The sequence below is a fragment of the Saccopteryx bilineata genome, chromosome 1 (genome assembly GCF_036850765.1).
Source record: "Saccopteryx bilineata isolate mSacBil1 chromosome 1, mSacBil1_pri_phased_curated, whole genome shotgun sequence".
Classification (NCBI taxonomy): domain Eukaryota; kingdom Metazoa; phylum Chordata; class Mammalia; order Chiroptera; family Emballonuridae; genus Saccopteryx; species Saccopteryx bilineata.
In genome coordinates, this window is record NC_089490.1 from 97,370,939 (window position 1) to 97,387,921 (window position 16,983).

Genomic DNA, 16,983 nt, shown 5'->3' on the forward strand with positions numbered 1-16,983 from the left:
GAGCTGGAGCCACCCCACCCCACCTCCCGCGCGGTCACTTTGCTATTTCCCGAGAAGGTGCGGTTGGTTTCCCTGGGAGGCAAAGGCGCAATAAACTTTCACCAGCTCTAGGAAGTTGCGTTTAGAAGGCCGGACATGTGGTGGAAAACTCACCTAGACTAGGCTTTCCCCGGTGGAGCTTTTTCATCTCAAATGATCGACTCGGGCTAATTCCTTTCTAGTGCCAAGATTCTTTAGAAACAAGACACCATTAGGGGATTAACTATTGAGCACGTAATGATATTGAGTACATATACTAACGTTGTGTAGGAATAGCGAGGAGGCCTAGAAAAGTCTATGACTATCTGCTCTCAAGGATTTGGTGACTTAGTGGCTTCTCTCCTTTAGTATCTGAGCCCCTGCCATCTTATAACTGTAACTGTCACACAGGAACAGAGAGAGCAACACAGTCACAAACAAAATCCCTAAACTCCTTCCCCTTCACCCAGAGCTGCCAGGAGTGGGGCAGGGGCTCAGTCCGACCAGGAGAAGTCCTGGACCCTCAGAGGCCGATGCCTCAGCACCCTTCCTGAGGCGCTGTGACTCTTCAGCACGTCACACAGTCCCTGCTGTGGGTGTCCTGCTGCCGAGGGAGAGCTGCAGCTTGTCACGTAAGCGTGCTCCTGGTTCCAGGCCTCATGGAATCTCACCCATTCAGCAGCGCCCTTGTAGTATTCAACCAGCGGCAGCATCTCAGAAGGATGTCATTAGTCAGGAAGCTGTCCTGGACTTAGGCCGTCTCCGTACCTGTGCGGATGCTGTAAGTCACTGGGCCTTAGCTTGCAGGGAGGGACACCAGCCAGTCACCACCAACCACCCCAACGTCCTATCCCATGACATCACCGTCCCTCACATCTGCCCCGCTGTGCAGGATATTTAACATTTTAAACTATATAAAGGATATTAGGTGAACATTATCTCTAAATCTCTAGTGGCTATATTTTATTTGGAACATTCTCTCTTGATTCTCAACCATTTCAAATGAGAACTTGAACACCTCACTTCCTTCACCTCTTCTCATCCTTCGCTCTCCCAGACTCTAGTAAACATATCATTTCTCTCAAAAGGTCCAGGTTTATCAGATTTACACTTGAATCATAATTGCAAACTTTCATTATTGTCTATGAATTTAAAAACTGAAACACAGTGTTTCTTGAAAGGATTAAGTTAATATGACTAGACCCAGAAAAGGGATTTAATTTTATGCTACTAAATCTTCAAAGCTAAAGGAAAAACTTGCAAATATCAGGGTCAAATTTTCTTAGACTCTATCAATTACTCAAAATCATGTCACATTTAAATGTTTTATGTTGAACTGTGACTTTCATACATTTTAAAAAAATTATTGAATTTATTGGGGTGACATTGGTTAATAGAATTATATAGGTTTTCAGGTGTACAATTCTATATTTTCTTATTTAAAAAAAAATTCCATCCGAAATATTCCTATATAACTCTAAAAAACATACCATACTATCATTATTTCATATTAAAAAGTTATTAATTCACCTGACCAGGCGGTGGCGCAGTGGATAGAGCATCGGCCTGGGATGCGGAGGACCCAGGTCCGAGACCCTGAGGTCACCAGCTTGAGTGCGGGCTCATCTGGTTTGAGCAAAAGCTCACCAGCTTGGACCCAAGGTCACTGGCTTGAGCAAGGGGTTACTTGGTCTGCTGAAGGCCCACGGTCAAGGCACATATGAGAATGCAATCAATGAACAACTAAGGTGTCTCAACGAAAAACTGATGATTGATGCTTCTCATCTCTCCATTCCTGTCTGTCCCTATCTATCCCTCTCTCTGTCTCTGTAAAAAAAAAAAAAAGTTATTAATTCCTTAATATTAAATATTCAGAGGGTTCAAATTTCCCTCAGTTTTTCCAAATAAGGTCTATATATTGTAACTGGTTTTCATTTAAATTCCTTTTAAGTCTATAGGTTTCTCCCATTCTCCACCCTTTTTTGTATCTCCAATTTGTTTTTAAAATTTTTCCATTGATCTGAGAAAGGGGGAGGGGGAGAAAGAGAGAGGCATCAACTTATTTCATCCACCTGTTCCATCTAGTCGTGCACTCATTGATTACGTCTCACAACCACTGGCATACTGGGTCTACACCTCATCTACTGAGCCACCCAGCCAGGGCATACTTCTAATTTATTTGATGAAGAACCTGACAGCTTCTCCTGTATAGCTTTCCCGTCTGGATCTTGATTGTATCTGTTTGTTCTATCTCCTGTATTTCCTGTATATTGCTAATTAAACCTAGGTGAGGCCAGTTTGGTGGGGTTTTTTGTCTGTTTGTTAATATATTTCATAAGCGATGACATCCTTCCATTGGGAAGCACACAATATGTCTGCTTTTTTCACTTTTTGTGATTTTAGCAGCCAATGATGAACATTGCCTATGTAATACTTTCCTAACTTCCTTAAAGTTTTTTTCCCAACTGAAAATTTTGAGATGAGTTACATGCTGTTGTAAGGTAGTAGAGAGAGATCCTACCATTTATTCTTTTCTCAGTTTCTTTTAATGATACATTTTTCAAACTATATTATCACAACCAGGATACTGACATTAATACAACCTACTGATCTTACTAAGATGTCCCCAGTTTTGCCTGACCTGTAGTGACGCAAAGGATAAAGCATCGACCTAGAATGCTAAGGTTGCTGGTTTGAAACCCTGGGCTTGCCTGGTCAAGGTACATATGATAGTTGATGCTTCCTGCTCCTCCCCCCTTCTCTCTCACCTCTCTAAAAATCAATAGTCTTAAAAAAAAGTATTAAAAAGTCCCCAGTTTTATTTCTACTTGTTTGTGTGTCTGCATGTTTACTTCTATACAATTTTATTTATTCATTTTAGAGAGAGGACAGAGAGAGAAAGGGGGGTTGAGTGGGAAGCATCAACTTGTAGCAGTTGCTTTTCATTATGTGCCTTGACCAGGCAAGCCCAGGGATTTGAACTGGTGATCTCAGTGTTCCAGGTCGATGCTTCATCCACTCTGCCACCACAGGTCAGGCAGTTAGTTCTACAGAATTTTAAAGCATTCAAGTTGCTTTAAATATACCTAACAGTCCTATCACAAGGATCTCTACTGCCTTTTTATAACCATACACACTTCTCTCCTCTCTACACCTCTCACTTGCCTGTCTTCTCTTCCTTAAACTCTTACTATAAAAATATAAGACCTCCTGAATTCTCTAAAGTTATGTTTATTTGCTATTTCTCTGTCTTTTGTTTAGGGTGAGTTCTCAAACAACTTTATCTTCCAACCCTTCTAATGAATTGCTCTATCATTTTTAATATACAGGGGGCTGTTCCTTGCTCCAAATTTCCCTTTTCAAAGCACCCTGTTCTCATTTAAAGGATACATCTACATTATTTTAATATATTAATAAGGGTGGGTATTTTTCTGGTCCCTGCATTATGTCTACCTCTCTCCATGTGTGATCTCTTAAGTATTAGAGATTTTCCTCAAATATCTGGTGATCCTGGTTTTACACTCATATTTAATAGTAGGCACTAAAGAGGTGAATGAAACCCCTGTACACATACATTGACTTGAAGATACTGGGCTTCAATGAAATGACCAAGTGTCAATTAGGCTTCTTACTTAGGCACCAAAAGTGAGTATAGATCTTTTCAAAGGAGGCAGTTAGTTTCTCTGAAGAAAAAAATCCCAGCAAAGAAGGCTGTACCTGATAGCCAGCATTCGGGGAACACTGTTAGGAAGCCCACATTCAGAATGCAGATTTTCACTTAATTCGTATCTTCAACCCTGTATCTAATCCAAGCCTTCTATTTTCCCTAGTATTCTCTAAGTTCCATGAAATTTCAGTTGATCTTTAAGGAGTATTAACCACTGGTATTTTGCTCGAAAAGGGGGTAGTCACCGGACATAATTAAGTATAAAAATAGTTCAATGATCCTGTATATAGACTTGCAATCAATCCTTCGTTTTAGTGTCCCAAGCACCATCTCTGAATATGAGCATCTTTTCTGGATACTGCCAAGTATAATGGCTTCTTTCTCACTGCATTGCCTTTTGCAGGCACTCAGATTAGAGATTCCTTGATTCTGGCTGTTAAGTCAGCCATTCTCTACCTGGATTTTGTTTTCCAAAAACTTATTGAAGTCCCTTATCCTCTGATTTCATCTCTTGTTTTATCTGTCATTCTGTGGTTATTTTCCTGAAATTTCAAGAGAGAAAGAAAATACATTACTAGTCAATTTGTAATATTTAGTGTAGGGAAAATAGCTGTAGTTAGGCTTGTTCACTTGTTTTCCAGCTGCAAGCACTTGCATTAGTGCATAAGCATGTGGCAGAAAGCCATATGTGTATAAGCTATATAAGGCTATGTAAGATCTATTCAGCACAGATCACTGACCTATCACTGTGAGGGGTGGGTGTTCCTGATCACTTGGCCACCATTGCACGGGACAATTTTCCTGACCACTGGCCTCCCACTGTTGGGAGAAGCAGTTTTCCCCTGCCTGTTCGCTTGCCTGCTTCTGCAGGAATCCAATAAATGGGAATGGCCCAATGCCTTTTGATTCTGCAGTTCTTCTGTGGTCTACCCAAATCCAGTGAGAACCTGCCTAGCCATGGCCACTGGCAATATACCTGGTATAGAGGGTAGGATTTGGTTCAGACTAGTATGGAGCTGCCAACATCCTTAAAGAGTGGCCATTCTTAAGCATGTGGTTCCCTGTGGCTACCCTACTGGGGGTTGTGGGTTGTATGCTTTTTACAGCCCTGCAAGCAGTAACTGAAAGCTCTGTGCAAGAGGCTGCCCGAATTTGAGAGCTCCAGTGTGAACTGGAGACTGAGCACCAACAGTGGTAGGAGCTAGAACAGTTGATGGAGGAGCTGAGTTCAAGAATTCCAGTGAGAGCTGGAGGCTGAGCACCAACAGCAAACGGCACCGGAGGACAAGCAGTTACTGGAGAAGGAAGCTGCCTGAGTCCAAGAGGTCCAGTGTAAAACTGCTATCGGCCAACCCAGGGCCCAGCTGGTGGTCACCAAGATGAAAAATCCAGCAGGAAGTGTCTCAAGGCAGGCACAGCCCCCTCCACAAGCAGTTGAGCACTCTGTGGTCCGGCCCTACACACAGGCAGAATAGATGGAGTCAGGGGTGAAATTCAGGCAGAAACCTACCAAAATCTCTGGCAGCTTGGTTGCTGTGGTTGTGGGGCATAGGGGTGAATGGCATCATGCTCTCCGGAGCAGAGATGGAGAAATTAGCTGCCATTACCATGCACTCCTCCTTAAGGCAGCATCTTCATAACTGCTGTGACAACCGAAGAAATCATACCCTATTAGAATGGGTGATGACTGCCATTTGTATGGTCCGGTAGAATGCTGGAGGGAGTTGGTGGCAGTTGGATATTGAGTTGCAGCAGGTTCTCTGGCAATTGGGTATGAGGAATGCTGCTTTCACTCTACGGTCCCGTGGGCCAGATGAGGAAGTATTTACAGCAGGAAGTATTCCTAGGAGCATCCTGTCTGCCTTTTTTGGGTCATTGGTGGTTATTTTGGGCTCCTATGTGGGACAACCCATCAACACCGTTACATGGATGGTGGCAGATTTGGGGAAGGTAGAAGCAGTACAGCACCATAAAGGTGTGTGGGCTACTGACTGTGCTGCATCCCTAACAAGAGAAACAGGCCTGTAAAGGTTACCTGAATGCAGATGAGGGTAGGTTTGATTGCAGCTGGGAAAGATAAAGAGAAATGGAATGGCAGGTCTAATAAGAGTCCTGTTAGAGCTTTGCTAGCAGCCTGAGCTGGAACAGAAGCTCCAGCTGCTGAAAAAGCAGGGAAAATGAGTGGCCCCAGCAGCTGCCAAGAAAATGGTTGACATTTGTGCCACATGGTGGCAAGATTACATATTGGAGGAAGCTGCAATGAAAACGGTTGGTGCTCATTTTGCATAGGTGCAAGATCAGATATTGGAGACGGCTGAGGGAGAGGAGAATCCCCTAAGACCCATTGTTCCAGTTTGAATAGGGGGAAGGCCAAGGGACCATCTAACGGGGATGGGTAGAGGCCAGAGGACCCATGTGGAACTGGCCATCCAATGGTCCCCTTCTAATGTGCAGCAGGTGTTGGGCTTCATAGATAACAGGCACTTTTGCAGCAGTGAAGAGAACTGTCAAGGTGGCATTGGCTTTAAATGTGTTTGACTCTGCCAGGCTCTGTGAGCTTGCTGAAGGGTTTGAATGGGGCTTGTGGCCAACAGACAGAGCACTTATGGTAAGGTGCTGAGGTCTGTTATCAGAGCTATGTGGCTAGCTGTCTGTAATGAACTTTCACCTTGGGTGATTCGCAAAGACAGCTGGGCTGGCTACCATGGACTACCATTGAGCAGTATAATTGACTTTTTTTGTTTTTTTTTTAATTTTTTTTATTTTTCTGAAGCTGGAAACGGGAGACAGTCAGACAGACTCCCGCATGCGCCCGACCAGGATCCACCCGGCACGCCCACCAGGGGCGATGCTCTGCCCCTCTGGGGCGTCGCTCTGTTGAGACCAGAGCCACTCTAGCGCCTGGGGCAGAGGTCAAGGAGCCATCCCCAGCGCCCGGGCCATCTTTGCTCCAATGGAGCCTCGCTGCAGGAGGGGAAGAGATAGACAGAAAGGAAGGAGAGGGGGAGGGGTGGAGAAGCAGATGGGTGCTTCTCCTGTGTGCCTGGCTGGGAATTGAACCCGGGACTTCTGCACGCCAGGCCGACGCTCTACCACTGAGCCAACCGGCCAGGGCCTATAATTGATTCTTGATGCAGGGACTGTAACAAGAGGGCACTGGCTCCCTTGCTGGATGGACAGGCCGTTTGTGGACAGTACTTCAGATTTTGAAACAAAGACCCTGACGGCAGGACCTGGGACCTATGGAGGCCCTCCTATACCAGGCAGCTGCTCCCATCCAGTTGCAAATATACACCAAGGACATTTTGCTCAAGCCAGGGTTTAGGCAGCAGGGCAATATGCTCCTGTCTTCCCCAACAGTCCTCCTTAAAGGCCAACGGCTTCAATGGACATGGGCCTGGTCTGTTTGGCCTCCCACCTATGATGAGTGGCCTTATTGGCACCATGGGGTAGGGGCTTGAAGTGGGCCTCCAGTAACTCTTTGGGCAACAGGCACCTGACTGCCTAAGGTAGAGGTAGGTGTATTATCCCCTGAGTACTCAAGGAGACGTTATTGTAAAGGGCACCTTTGTAATTATTGTCATTTTTGGTATAGCTTATGCCTTAGTAGTCTGTTGCTGTAGTCTCTACTGTTTCTGTGAAATGTGGATGTAATGAACCTCACTCTTTGCACAGGGCCATTGCAGATGATACCTGTTACACAGATTGTGATGTAAACAACCCTAAAGGGGTGGAGTGTAGGAAAATTAGCCATGGTTATTAGGCTTGCTCACCTGTTTTGCGGCCACAAGCACTTTGCATGATTAATGCATGAGCATGTGGCAAAAAGCCACATGTGTATAGTTTGTTTATATAAGGCTGTGGTGTTTCCCTTGGCGTGGATTGCTGATCTGCTACTGCAAGGATGGTTTTCCTGACCACTGGCCCGCTGCTGTGAGAAGTGGTTTTCCTCTGCCTGTTTGCTTGCCTGCCTCTGCAAGAATCCAATAAACAGGAATGGCCCAACACCTTGCAACTCTGCGGTTCGTCTGTGGTCTGCCCAAATCTAGTGGGAACCTGCCTGGCCATGGCCACCAGCGTTACATTTAGCTATAAGTTTTCAACCTGAATTATAATAATCCTAAAATAATGAATATGGAAATGTTTTCCCTTCTGAAAGTACTTGAATACATATTACTGAAGAGTTCTTAACAATGTAACAAACGAAAGAGTAACTACTCAACAAATAAAAGTCTGAAATCATATATACTGTCAGAAAACAAATTTATAATGCAGGTCACATTTTAATATAATTTTAAAAACACTTCCAAATATAACTCAGATTTAATCAGGAAAAATATCTGCAAGAAGCATATGTGTTAATTGACCATTAGTACATGATTTCTAAATCCCTGGCTTACTTCTTTGGGTTTATAAAAGTATAAACCTACTGATTTTCCCATTCGCATATTTTATAGTATATGTAGTTTTTCCTACCTGATGTTATAAATAAACCTAGTGACAAAAATCATAATTTAAATAGGGAAAAAAGTTTCCCTTAATAAGTCAGTAAAGATTGTAAAGTTGATACTTTTCAACTATTGATTTACTATAAAGTAGCTGCTCCCAAAATTTACCTTTTCTTCTATTGCAAAAATCTTTATTAAAAATGTACTGTGTGCAATGAAATCTCATGTGTTTTTTTAAAAAAAATCAAATCGACATATCAAGATAATTCATCATGAAATCAGAGCAAAGAAATATTTAACAGTATCAGGTTTGCTAAGGAAAACATTACTGTGGAAGATATCCAAGGAATTTCAAATGCTGTTGTTGTAGTAAAAACAAGGCTGTAGGCTGATGCTCACAATAAACAGCCGTCCCCTTTCCAGTGAAAAATCAGTGCATATTCCTTTATATATTAAAAAATTTAAATTAAAAAAAAATTATCAACTGCTTTAAAATAATTGTTTCACTCACCTTGAAAACAGATTGGCTATGATAAATTCATCATTTAACAAACCGTGTATTTCTAAAGACCTAAAAGAAACTGGCTAATAACCATGGAAGGGTCAGAAAATTATATAATGCAAATCAGAAAAGAGGGAGAGGGCAGATGCTTTTTGTGGAATGGAAGAGCAACACTTTTAATATCCATTCTGTGATAATGAAACATTTTGGGCCCAATAAGTCTCTACTACTTTTAAAACACAGCAGAAAAACAAACATGAAAACATGAACCCTATGTTATTCTCAAAAACACTTTTCTGCTACATACATAAATAAAAAGTGCCTGTAACTAATAAGATACACCACTAAAAAAGTCAACTCTTACTTAAAATCTCGAATGACCTATGTCTCATTGCCAGCAATGAGAGTGGTGTATGTTAAGGGTGCCATAATATTCACAAAAGACAAAAAATATATATTCAATTATTATTTCCTCTGGTTCTGTTATCTTTATACTATTGAGCATAAAATATCTTTCAACATAGTAATTGAAACAGATTATATTATAGAAGAGTAAAACATAAGGACATCCTCAGAGATTTCGGACAATTGTCTGTACTAGTTCATAATGAAGTTAAACATGAAGAGAACACAATTCTGAAAAAAAAGGACTAATTTATTCATTTTACCAAATAAAATAAGATAAAATGAGAAATCTTAGGTAAAAGGTGACGGCTTTTAGGTATCATCTTAACCAAGAATAAATTCATAGCATTTCTTATTCACTTAAATAAGACAGGAAGGGAAATTCTAATTCCTGCTTCCTGCCTAGTCACTTTGAAAATTCTTCTTAATAAAGTCAAAATAAAAATACCTTGGTTTTTGGTTATTCTATAAAGTCACGATTTCCAGATGCCCTGGAAACAATGAGTTCAATTTGGTGTCTTCTTGTGTTCTGATAAAGAACAGTAAGTTTATACTGAGCTCTCAGCTTTCAAATGCTGTGACCAATTATTTGTGAGTTATAATCTGCAGGTTCCATTTTTAAAATATGTGGGATAACACTGTCAATTCGTACATTGCCAATAAGACCTTTGAAAAATAATTCTTCTGTGATGGTAGCATTCATCAGTCTCAAAGCTGGTAATCTGAGTAGTAGTCTGGACAATCTAAAAAGAAAAAGCCGGGGGAGGGCAGGCAAGGAACAAGGTTATAAATCAAAGAGATTTAGTAGAGAAACGAGTAATTCCTACATGTATATTGATTGTAGCCTAAATGAATAAAGATCTAATTTTTAAAAGTTAAAATGAAAAACCTTTGTATTCAAGCCTTAAAGTGTATGACAACCAACTGGATACAAATGCAGTCTGACAGACAGATAGTAAAGCCTTGCTCTTAAATGCGGTGCTAGTAAACCACGGTTCACGTTACAAATTTAAGAATGGCTTAAGAGCTCATTTGAGATTGTAAAACCAGCAATATTTTGTGGTCAGGGCACACAACGCTCAAAGATAACAGTTTTCTAGGTTTTGCTTTACAAAAACTACTGGGAATGGTAAAACAGGCAATAGTTGTTATTACTTGTAAACCACAAAATATGGAATCATTCGGAATCAACATCACTGGATTTAAATCTTGATTTATTTGCCCCCGAGCTATGTGAATGTGTGTAAACCAGGTATATACTCCTCCTCTTTTCACAGTGCTTTTGTGAAAATTAACGACATGATCTTAGCCAGTTTCTGTGCTAGCTGAAGATCTTAAATTTTGGCATGATAATGCCTTCTGTGAAAGTACATTACACATTGAAAACTGCTATCCAAAGATAATTTATTATTTTTAAGTAACTAGGAATGTAAAAAACCGAGAAAGAATTCCTGAGATCAGTTAAAGTACCTGGAACCTAATAAATAGAAGTCAGTAAACCGCTGTACATTTAACGGAGAAAATATTTAAATACAGTATTTTATGAGATAGAAAACTAACTCTTTAAAAAAAAACAAAAATCATGACAAAACAAAAAACAAAAAAACCACCTTTCCAAAAAGCTTGTGGTATGTTTACCCTTCCTAGTCTAAGGCCTTACGCTCCAAAGCTTGAGGCCAAATGAAAGCAGCAGCCCCAGGATTAAGTAATCTTCCTATAGCCAGGTATCTACTCCTCAAATTACTGAGTTCTTTTTATTCCCACCAGCTGAGGTGCATCGACAGAACTGTAACCAGGATAAGAAAACTGGTTACATCAACTTAAGGTTGATTTTCACAGTGGAACTGGCTTATAAATAAATCTATTATTAAATACGTGCAAAACATCATTATATGTAAAATGTTCTTTAGCTTGAAGTATGTTAAATAATGTTTGTAAACACATTTATATAGCCCTTGCTATGAAAAAGGCACTACTTAAGCTCTTTACACATATTAACTGATTTAATTGTAAAATGTGGATACTATTATCTCCATTTTACAGGTAAAGAAACTGAAACAGAAATGTTAAAATACTTGTCCAATGTCACACAGCTAGTAAGGGTAACGCAGGAGTCAAACCTAGGTATTGTGGCTCTGATGACCATGTGTTTATAATACTATTCACCTTATAAAAAAATTTTTTTTTCAAATTACCCTGGCAAGAAATACATTGGCAGAAATATCATAATTCAAATTTCAAAGTTAATTATAGAAGTCTAATGGCATTTTCCCCCTTTCACTAAAAAAAACAACCCCATTATTCCACTTGAAGAAAATAAACAGTTTGGGCACTACTGTCAGACTACTTGGGTTTAGTTAGGCTCTGCCATTTATTGTGCAACCTTGAGCACGTTACTTAACCTCTGTCTGCTAAAGTCTCCTCTACATAAAATGTAAGAACTAAATGAAATATTACATGTAAAGCACTTGCAATAATACATACTGCTTTTAATAGCATCAGCAGTTGCAGAGGTCAAGGTTGACTAGAACATTTTAATTACTTTCAGAATAGAAAATAATGAAATGATAGTCACAAAAAAGTTTTCAGATGAATTTAATTAAGCAGTATTTAACTAACTAACTAATAAACAGTATTTAACTTCTAGATACCTGTAGGTGTCATCTGGATATGTTTTGGTTATATAATCTTGAAATTCCACATAAGCCTTTTCCTGAAATTTCTCAATCTGTGCCATGTTTTCTAGGCCTGGATGATCTGAAACATGAAACAGTATTCTGTTACCCTACTTCTGAATGTTCATTTAATAAAGCAGCTGCAGTGGAGATGGAGGGGAGTGAGAAGAACAGTTCAGTCACGAGTGAAGCCTCATCATGTGTGTGGTACTTTCCATAAATATTACTAAGTACCAGACACTGTACTTCAAACCTTTAAGACTATTTTATCTCATATACATATTCTAAATATCTCATGAAAAAATGAGACCAATGGGTTTTAACCCAAATGTGGTAGAAGGAATTTTGATCATTTTGCTTTTAACAGGAATAAAAAAAGAAAATGACTTAGCTTAGTTAAAAAGGCATTTTTAATGCAATAAAATATTTGCAGAATACTTTCTATATTTTTATATAAAAAACCTGTTAGATAAAAAGTACTATGAACATCATCTCTAGCAGAAAAATTATGACATAGAAATATAATCTAAAAAACATTTCAATGGTCACTATATTTCACTATAGTGAAATAAACAGATTAAAAGAACTTCATAAAAGTATGCCTAACTTAAGAAACATTAAAAAATACAGAAAGCTCTGTCCTGTGTAAAAAGAATTTAAAAAAGTAATGAATAGGAAATATTGGGAATACTTAAAATAAAATTACATTATACTTTTAACTTCAATCTACGTTCTTCCAATTTTAAGGAAAATGAAAACAGTAAATTGGTTGTAATAAAACAGAAATACATGTTATTAATTTATGTAAAATATTTTAAGAAACAGTACCAAAAAAACTTGAATTATCTTACTGGTATCACTGGGATAAAAAGGTTTCCCAAGATAATTTTATTAGGACACAATACACAGGAAAAGAAATGCATGCCAAAATGAAAAATAGAGAGCCTAAGAGAACAGTTAATTTTTCTTATTCAATAATTAATCATTGAACTCACTGGCACTTTACTACATGTGAAACCTAGAAACTGGCAAGAAAATAGAGAAATGGTTCTCTACTGTTGGTAACTCTAATAAGATGTTGAGAAATTGACAACACAACACTCATTTCTCATTCTGCCTTTTAATGATGCCTAGCAAAATATACCTAAGAATTCAAATGTTGTGACAACAGAACTAAAGGTCAATGATGTCACCGCACTGATTTCAACTTTCCTTTCATACTCAGATAAGTGCCTAACATTCAGAAATTCACCAATTTAAAATGTATAGTTCAACAGTTTTAGATTATTCACAGAATTGTGCAACCATCACCACAATCTAATTTTAGAACATTTTAGTCACTCCAAAAGAACTTTGTACCCATTCATAGTCACTCCCCATTCTCCCCTTTCCTTAGTCCCTGGTAATTACTAATCTACTGTATGTCTGTAAAATTAGTCTATTCTAAACATCCCATATAAATGGAATCATGTAATATGTGGTCTTTTGTGACTGGCTTCTTTCATTACATACTGTTTTCAAGGCTCATTCATGTTATTACTTTTTGTTTCTTTCTTCATTTGTTGATGAATTTGGGTTGTTTCAACACTAACTGCATCATTTATATTTCTACCAGCAGGGTATGAGGGTTCCAATTTCTCCACAACCTCAAAAACTGTTAGAAGTCAGCATGTATGTACCTGGACTGAAGAGGACTATTGCCTTCAGGTAGGCATACTCATAGCCATCAATGCAGAGTTTGACCATGCTGTTACAAAACTCCTGAAGTTTGAAGATGTGCTCCATCAATAACTTTCTTCTTTCTGTTGACATTTTATCTTCAATAAAAAACAAACAAACAATAATAGCTTCTAGTTTTCTGCTAAAATGCATGACTATTTTTATCCAACATACTTCCTTCTCACTAATTTCCAGCTTCAGATATAACCAATCTATAAATGTTTAAAATATTTCTGCAAATATAGATGAAACTAGTTAATGATCTTTGGACACACGACACGGTTCATTCAAGAAAAAACAAAACAATCTGTTAGCATAAAAACCTCTAAATGTAATGTTTCCTTTCAAGATATACCTTTGAGAAGATAAGCTGTAAAGGTAATGATCTGAAAAACTGGCCAACCAAAGTTCAAAACATTCAATTTTGGCAACGTGATTTTATTTAAGCTTATATTAAAATGAGCAAATCATCTAGATTTTTAAGTTACCAACAGTACTGAAATAAAAATATTTAGCAAAAAACACTGCCAAGTCCAAAAAAAAATTGGAAAAAGAAACTTTTATGGTAAACATTTTAATTTCCTGTGGAGGAATATGCTTAAAACACAACTGACTAGTCACCCTCAGCTTTAGTGAAGGTAGACTGTATAATGTGAATTATATACTTATGAGAAATGAATCAAGTTTAGGAGTCCACAAGTGCTGCTTTCTGTATCTATTGTTGATGAGATTTAAAGGTGACTTCTCCATCTTAAATAGGAGAAAGCAGATCACTTAAAAATCATATAAAACAATGGGAAGTGAAATATGGTTAAGGAAATAAAACATAATTCACATTTATAAATTATTATTAAACTCAAATGGCAGTTTCTATTTGAGGATGAAGAACATTCTTGGTCAGTCACATGCCATTTCGAAGGTAAATATTTATATTTCAGTGACTGTCTCCTTACATGAAGAGTTATGATTACCTTGTCATCAAGAAAAGGAAGAAAGAGCCCTGGCTAGACAGATCAGTTGGTTAGAACATCATATCAATACACAAAGGTGCCAGTTCAATCCCTGATCAGGGCACATACAGAATCAGATCAATGTTTCTGTCTCTTTCTCCCTTCCTCTCTCTCTCTTCCTCTCAAATCTATCAATAAAATAAAATAAAATAGGGGAAAAAGATTAAGGATTGTTCCGTGTCTCTTCAATACTTATTTAGAGAGAGAGAAAGGAAGAGAGGGAGAGGAAGGGAGAAACACAGAGAGAGGGAGATGAGACAGAGAAAGAGAGAGAAACATTGATTTGTTGTTCTACTTGTTTATATATTCCGTGGTTGATTCTTTTGTTTTGTTTTTGTTTTGTTTCTGAAGTTGGAAACAAAGAGGCAGTCAGATAGACTCCCGCATGCGCCTGACCGGGACCCACCCGGCATGCCCACCAGGGGGCAATGCTCTGCCCATCTGGGGCGTTGCTCTGTTGCAACCAGAGCCATTCTAGAGCCTGAGGCAGAGGCCACAGAGCCATCCTCAGCACCTGGGCCAACTTTGCTCCAATGGAGCCTTGGCTGCGGGAGGGGAAGAGAGAGACAGAGAGGAAGGAGAGGAGGAGGGGTGGAGAAGCAGATGGGTGCTTCTCCTGTGTGCCCTGGCTGGGAATCGAACCCGGGACTCCTGCACGCCAGGCCGATGCTCTACCACTGAGCCAACCGGCCAGGGCCCTGTGGTTGATTCTTGTGTGTGTCCTGACCAAGGATTGAACCCACAACCTTGGCGTGTTAGGATGATGCTTTAACTGAGCTATGTGGACAGGGTTCCTTAGTACTCTTAATATTACATACACCCTGATGAACTGACTACATAAATAAATAAAAATTTAAAAAAATCTTGGGAGTTCAAAGCATTTCAATGAAGAAAAATGTCTAAAAATTGTCTGGAAGAGTATACTTTGAAGTATTTAATCACTTGTACATAAGCTAACTCTGGATTCCTTGGTACCTATACCAAAGTACAAAATTCACAAGGTCTGGTCAGAAACAGTCAGCCAGACTATAATAAATACACTTGCATCAATTTTGTTGTGCTTTAAAATATTTAAAAATTTAAGTATTCAAATATATTTTTTCAGTGATCAATGAAATTGTCAAAATGTAAAAAATATCTAAAATACAAAGGATATTGGTATCTATGACATTATCATTAGATATGCAACTTTAATAGTAACACTTCATAAAACTGACATCCCTATTACATCCTGGAAAAGGAAATAAATATTGTGCTTTTTACCTTGTTGAAGGCTACTGTGAAGGCAGTTGACAAATGTTGCCAATATACTTGCCACATTCATGACTTGCCAGCACTGGGCAAGACCAAGAGTAAAAAGTTCATTCCAATAAGCTTTCACCAATGATATGCTGTTTTCTTGCCTATTAAAAACACACACATACACAAATCAGATATTATTAAAAAAAAATATATATATATATATATTTTTTTTTTTTTTTTTTTTTTTTTTTTGTATTTTTCTGAAGCTGGAAACGGGGAGAGACAGTCAGATAGACTCCCGCATGTGCCTGACCGGGATCCACCCGGCACGCCCACCAGGGGTGACAGCTCTGCCCACCAGGGGTTGATGCTCTGCCCCTCCGGGGCGTCGCTCTGCCGAGACCAGAGCCACTCCAGCGCCTGGGGCAGAGGCCAAGGAGCCATCCCCAGCGCCCGGGGCAGAGGCCAAGGAGCCATCCCCAGCGCCCGAGCCATCTTTGCTCCAATGGAGCCTTGGCTGCGGGAGGGGAAGAGAGAGACAGAGAGGAAGGAGGGGGTAGTGGGGGTGGAGAAGCAAATGGGCGCTTCTCCTATGTGCCCTGGCCGGGAATCGAACCTAGATCCCCCGCACGCCAGGCCGACGCTCTACCGCTGAGCCAACCGGCCAGGGCCTTAAAATATATTTTATAAACTTTACAAATGACTCATATATTTAAAAATAAAACACTACTGAAGTATAATTATTCTAGAAAGCTCACCTGAGCATGAACCTGATCAATTCTGTGTTCTGTATACCAGACAGCACTGGATGAGAAAGGCTTAGAAACTGAATTAGCTAGCCCCTTAATCATACAGCCAGTTTATAATAACAGTTTTAAACTACAGAAGTTATTGCTTTAATATCACATTTCATGGAAACATAGCATACAGATTGTTTTTATATTTTTTTATATGAGGATGGGAAATAGTGAGACAGACTTCCACATGCACCCCAACCAGGATCCACCCAACAACCCTAGGCTGGGGCCAATGCTTGAGTCAACCAAGCTATCCTCAGTGCCCAGGCTGATGCTTAAACCAGTCGAGCCACTGACTGCAAGAAAGGAAGAGAGAGAGAAGGGGAGAGGGAGGGAAGAGAAGTAGATGGTCGCTTGTCATGTGTGCCCTGACCTGGGATCAAACCCAGGACATCCACACACTGGGCCGAGGCTCTATCCACTAAGCCAACTGGGCAGGACCTATGATTGTTTTAAAAAGCATGCATTTAAACAATGTTTCCCAAGTTTTATTTTGCTTT

General features: G+C 39.5%; 1 protein-coding gene across 5 annotated transcripts in view; it reads right to left on the minus strand.

Annotated features, from left to right (window-relative positions):
* Positions 1-8,077: 8,077 nt before the first annotated feature.
* NR2C1 (nuclear receptor subfamily 2 group C member 1) overlaps positions 8,078-16,983 on the minus strand; it is a 65,675-nt gene continuing 56,769 nt past the window's right edge. For all 5 annotated transcript variants that reach the window (XM_066261845.1, XM_066261854.1, XM_066261822.1 and 2 more), the window contains 4 exons: positions 15,708-15,847; positions 13,395-13,532; positions 11,692-11,797; positions 8,078-9,783 (listed from right to left, as the gene is read on the minus strand). In XM_066261845.1, coding sequence (XP_066117942.1) covers positions 9,609-9,783; positions 11,692-11,797; positions 13,395-13,532; positions 15,708-15,847 — 559 coding nt within the window. In that variant the 3' untranslated portion in view covers positions 8,078-9,608. The remainder of the gene's footprint in view (positions 9,784-11,691; positions 11,798-13,394; positions 13,533-15,707; positions 15,848-16,983) is intronic.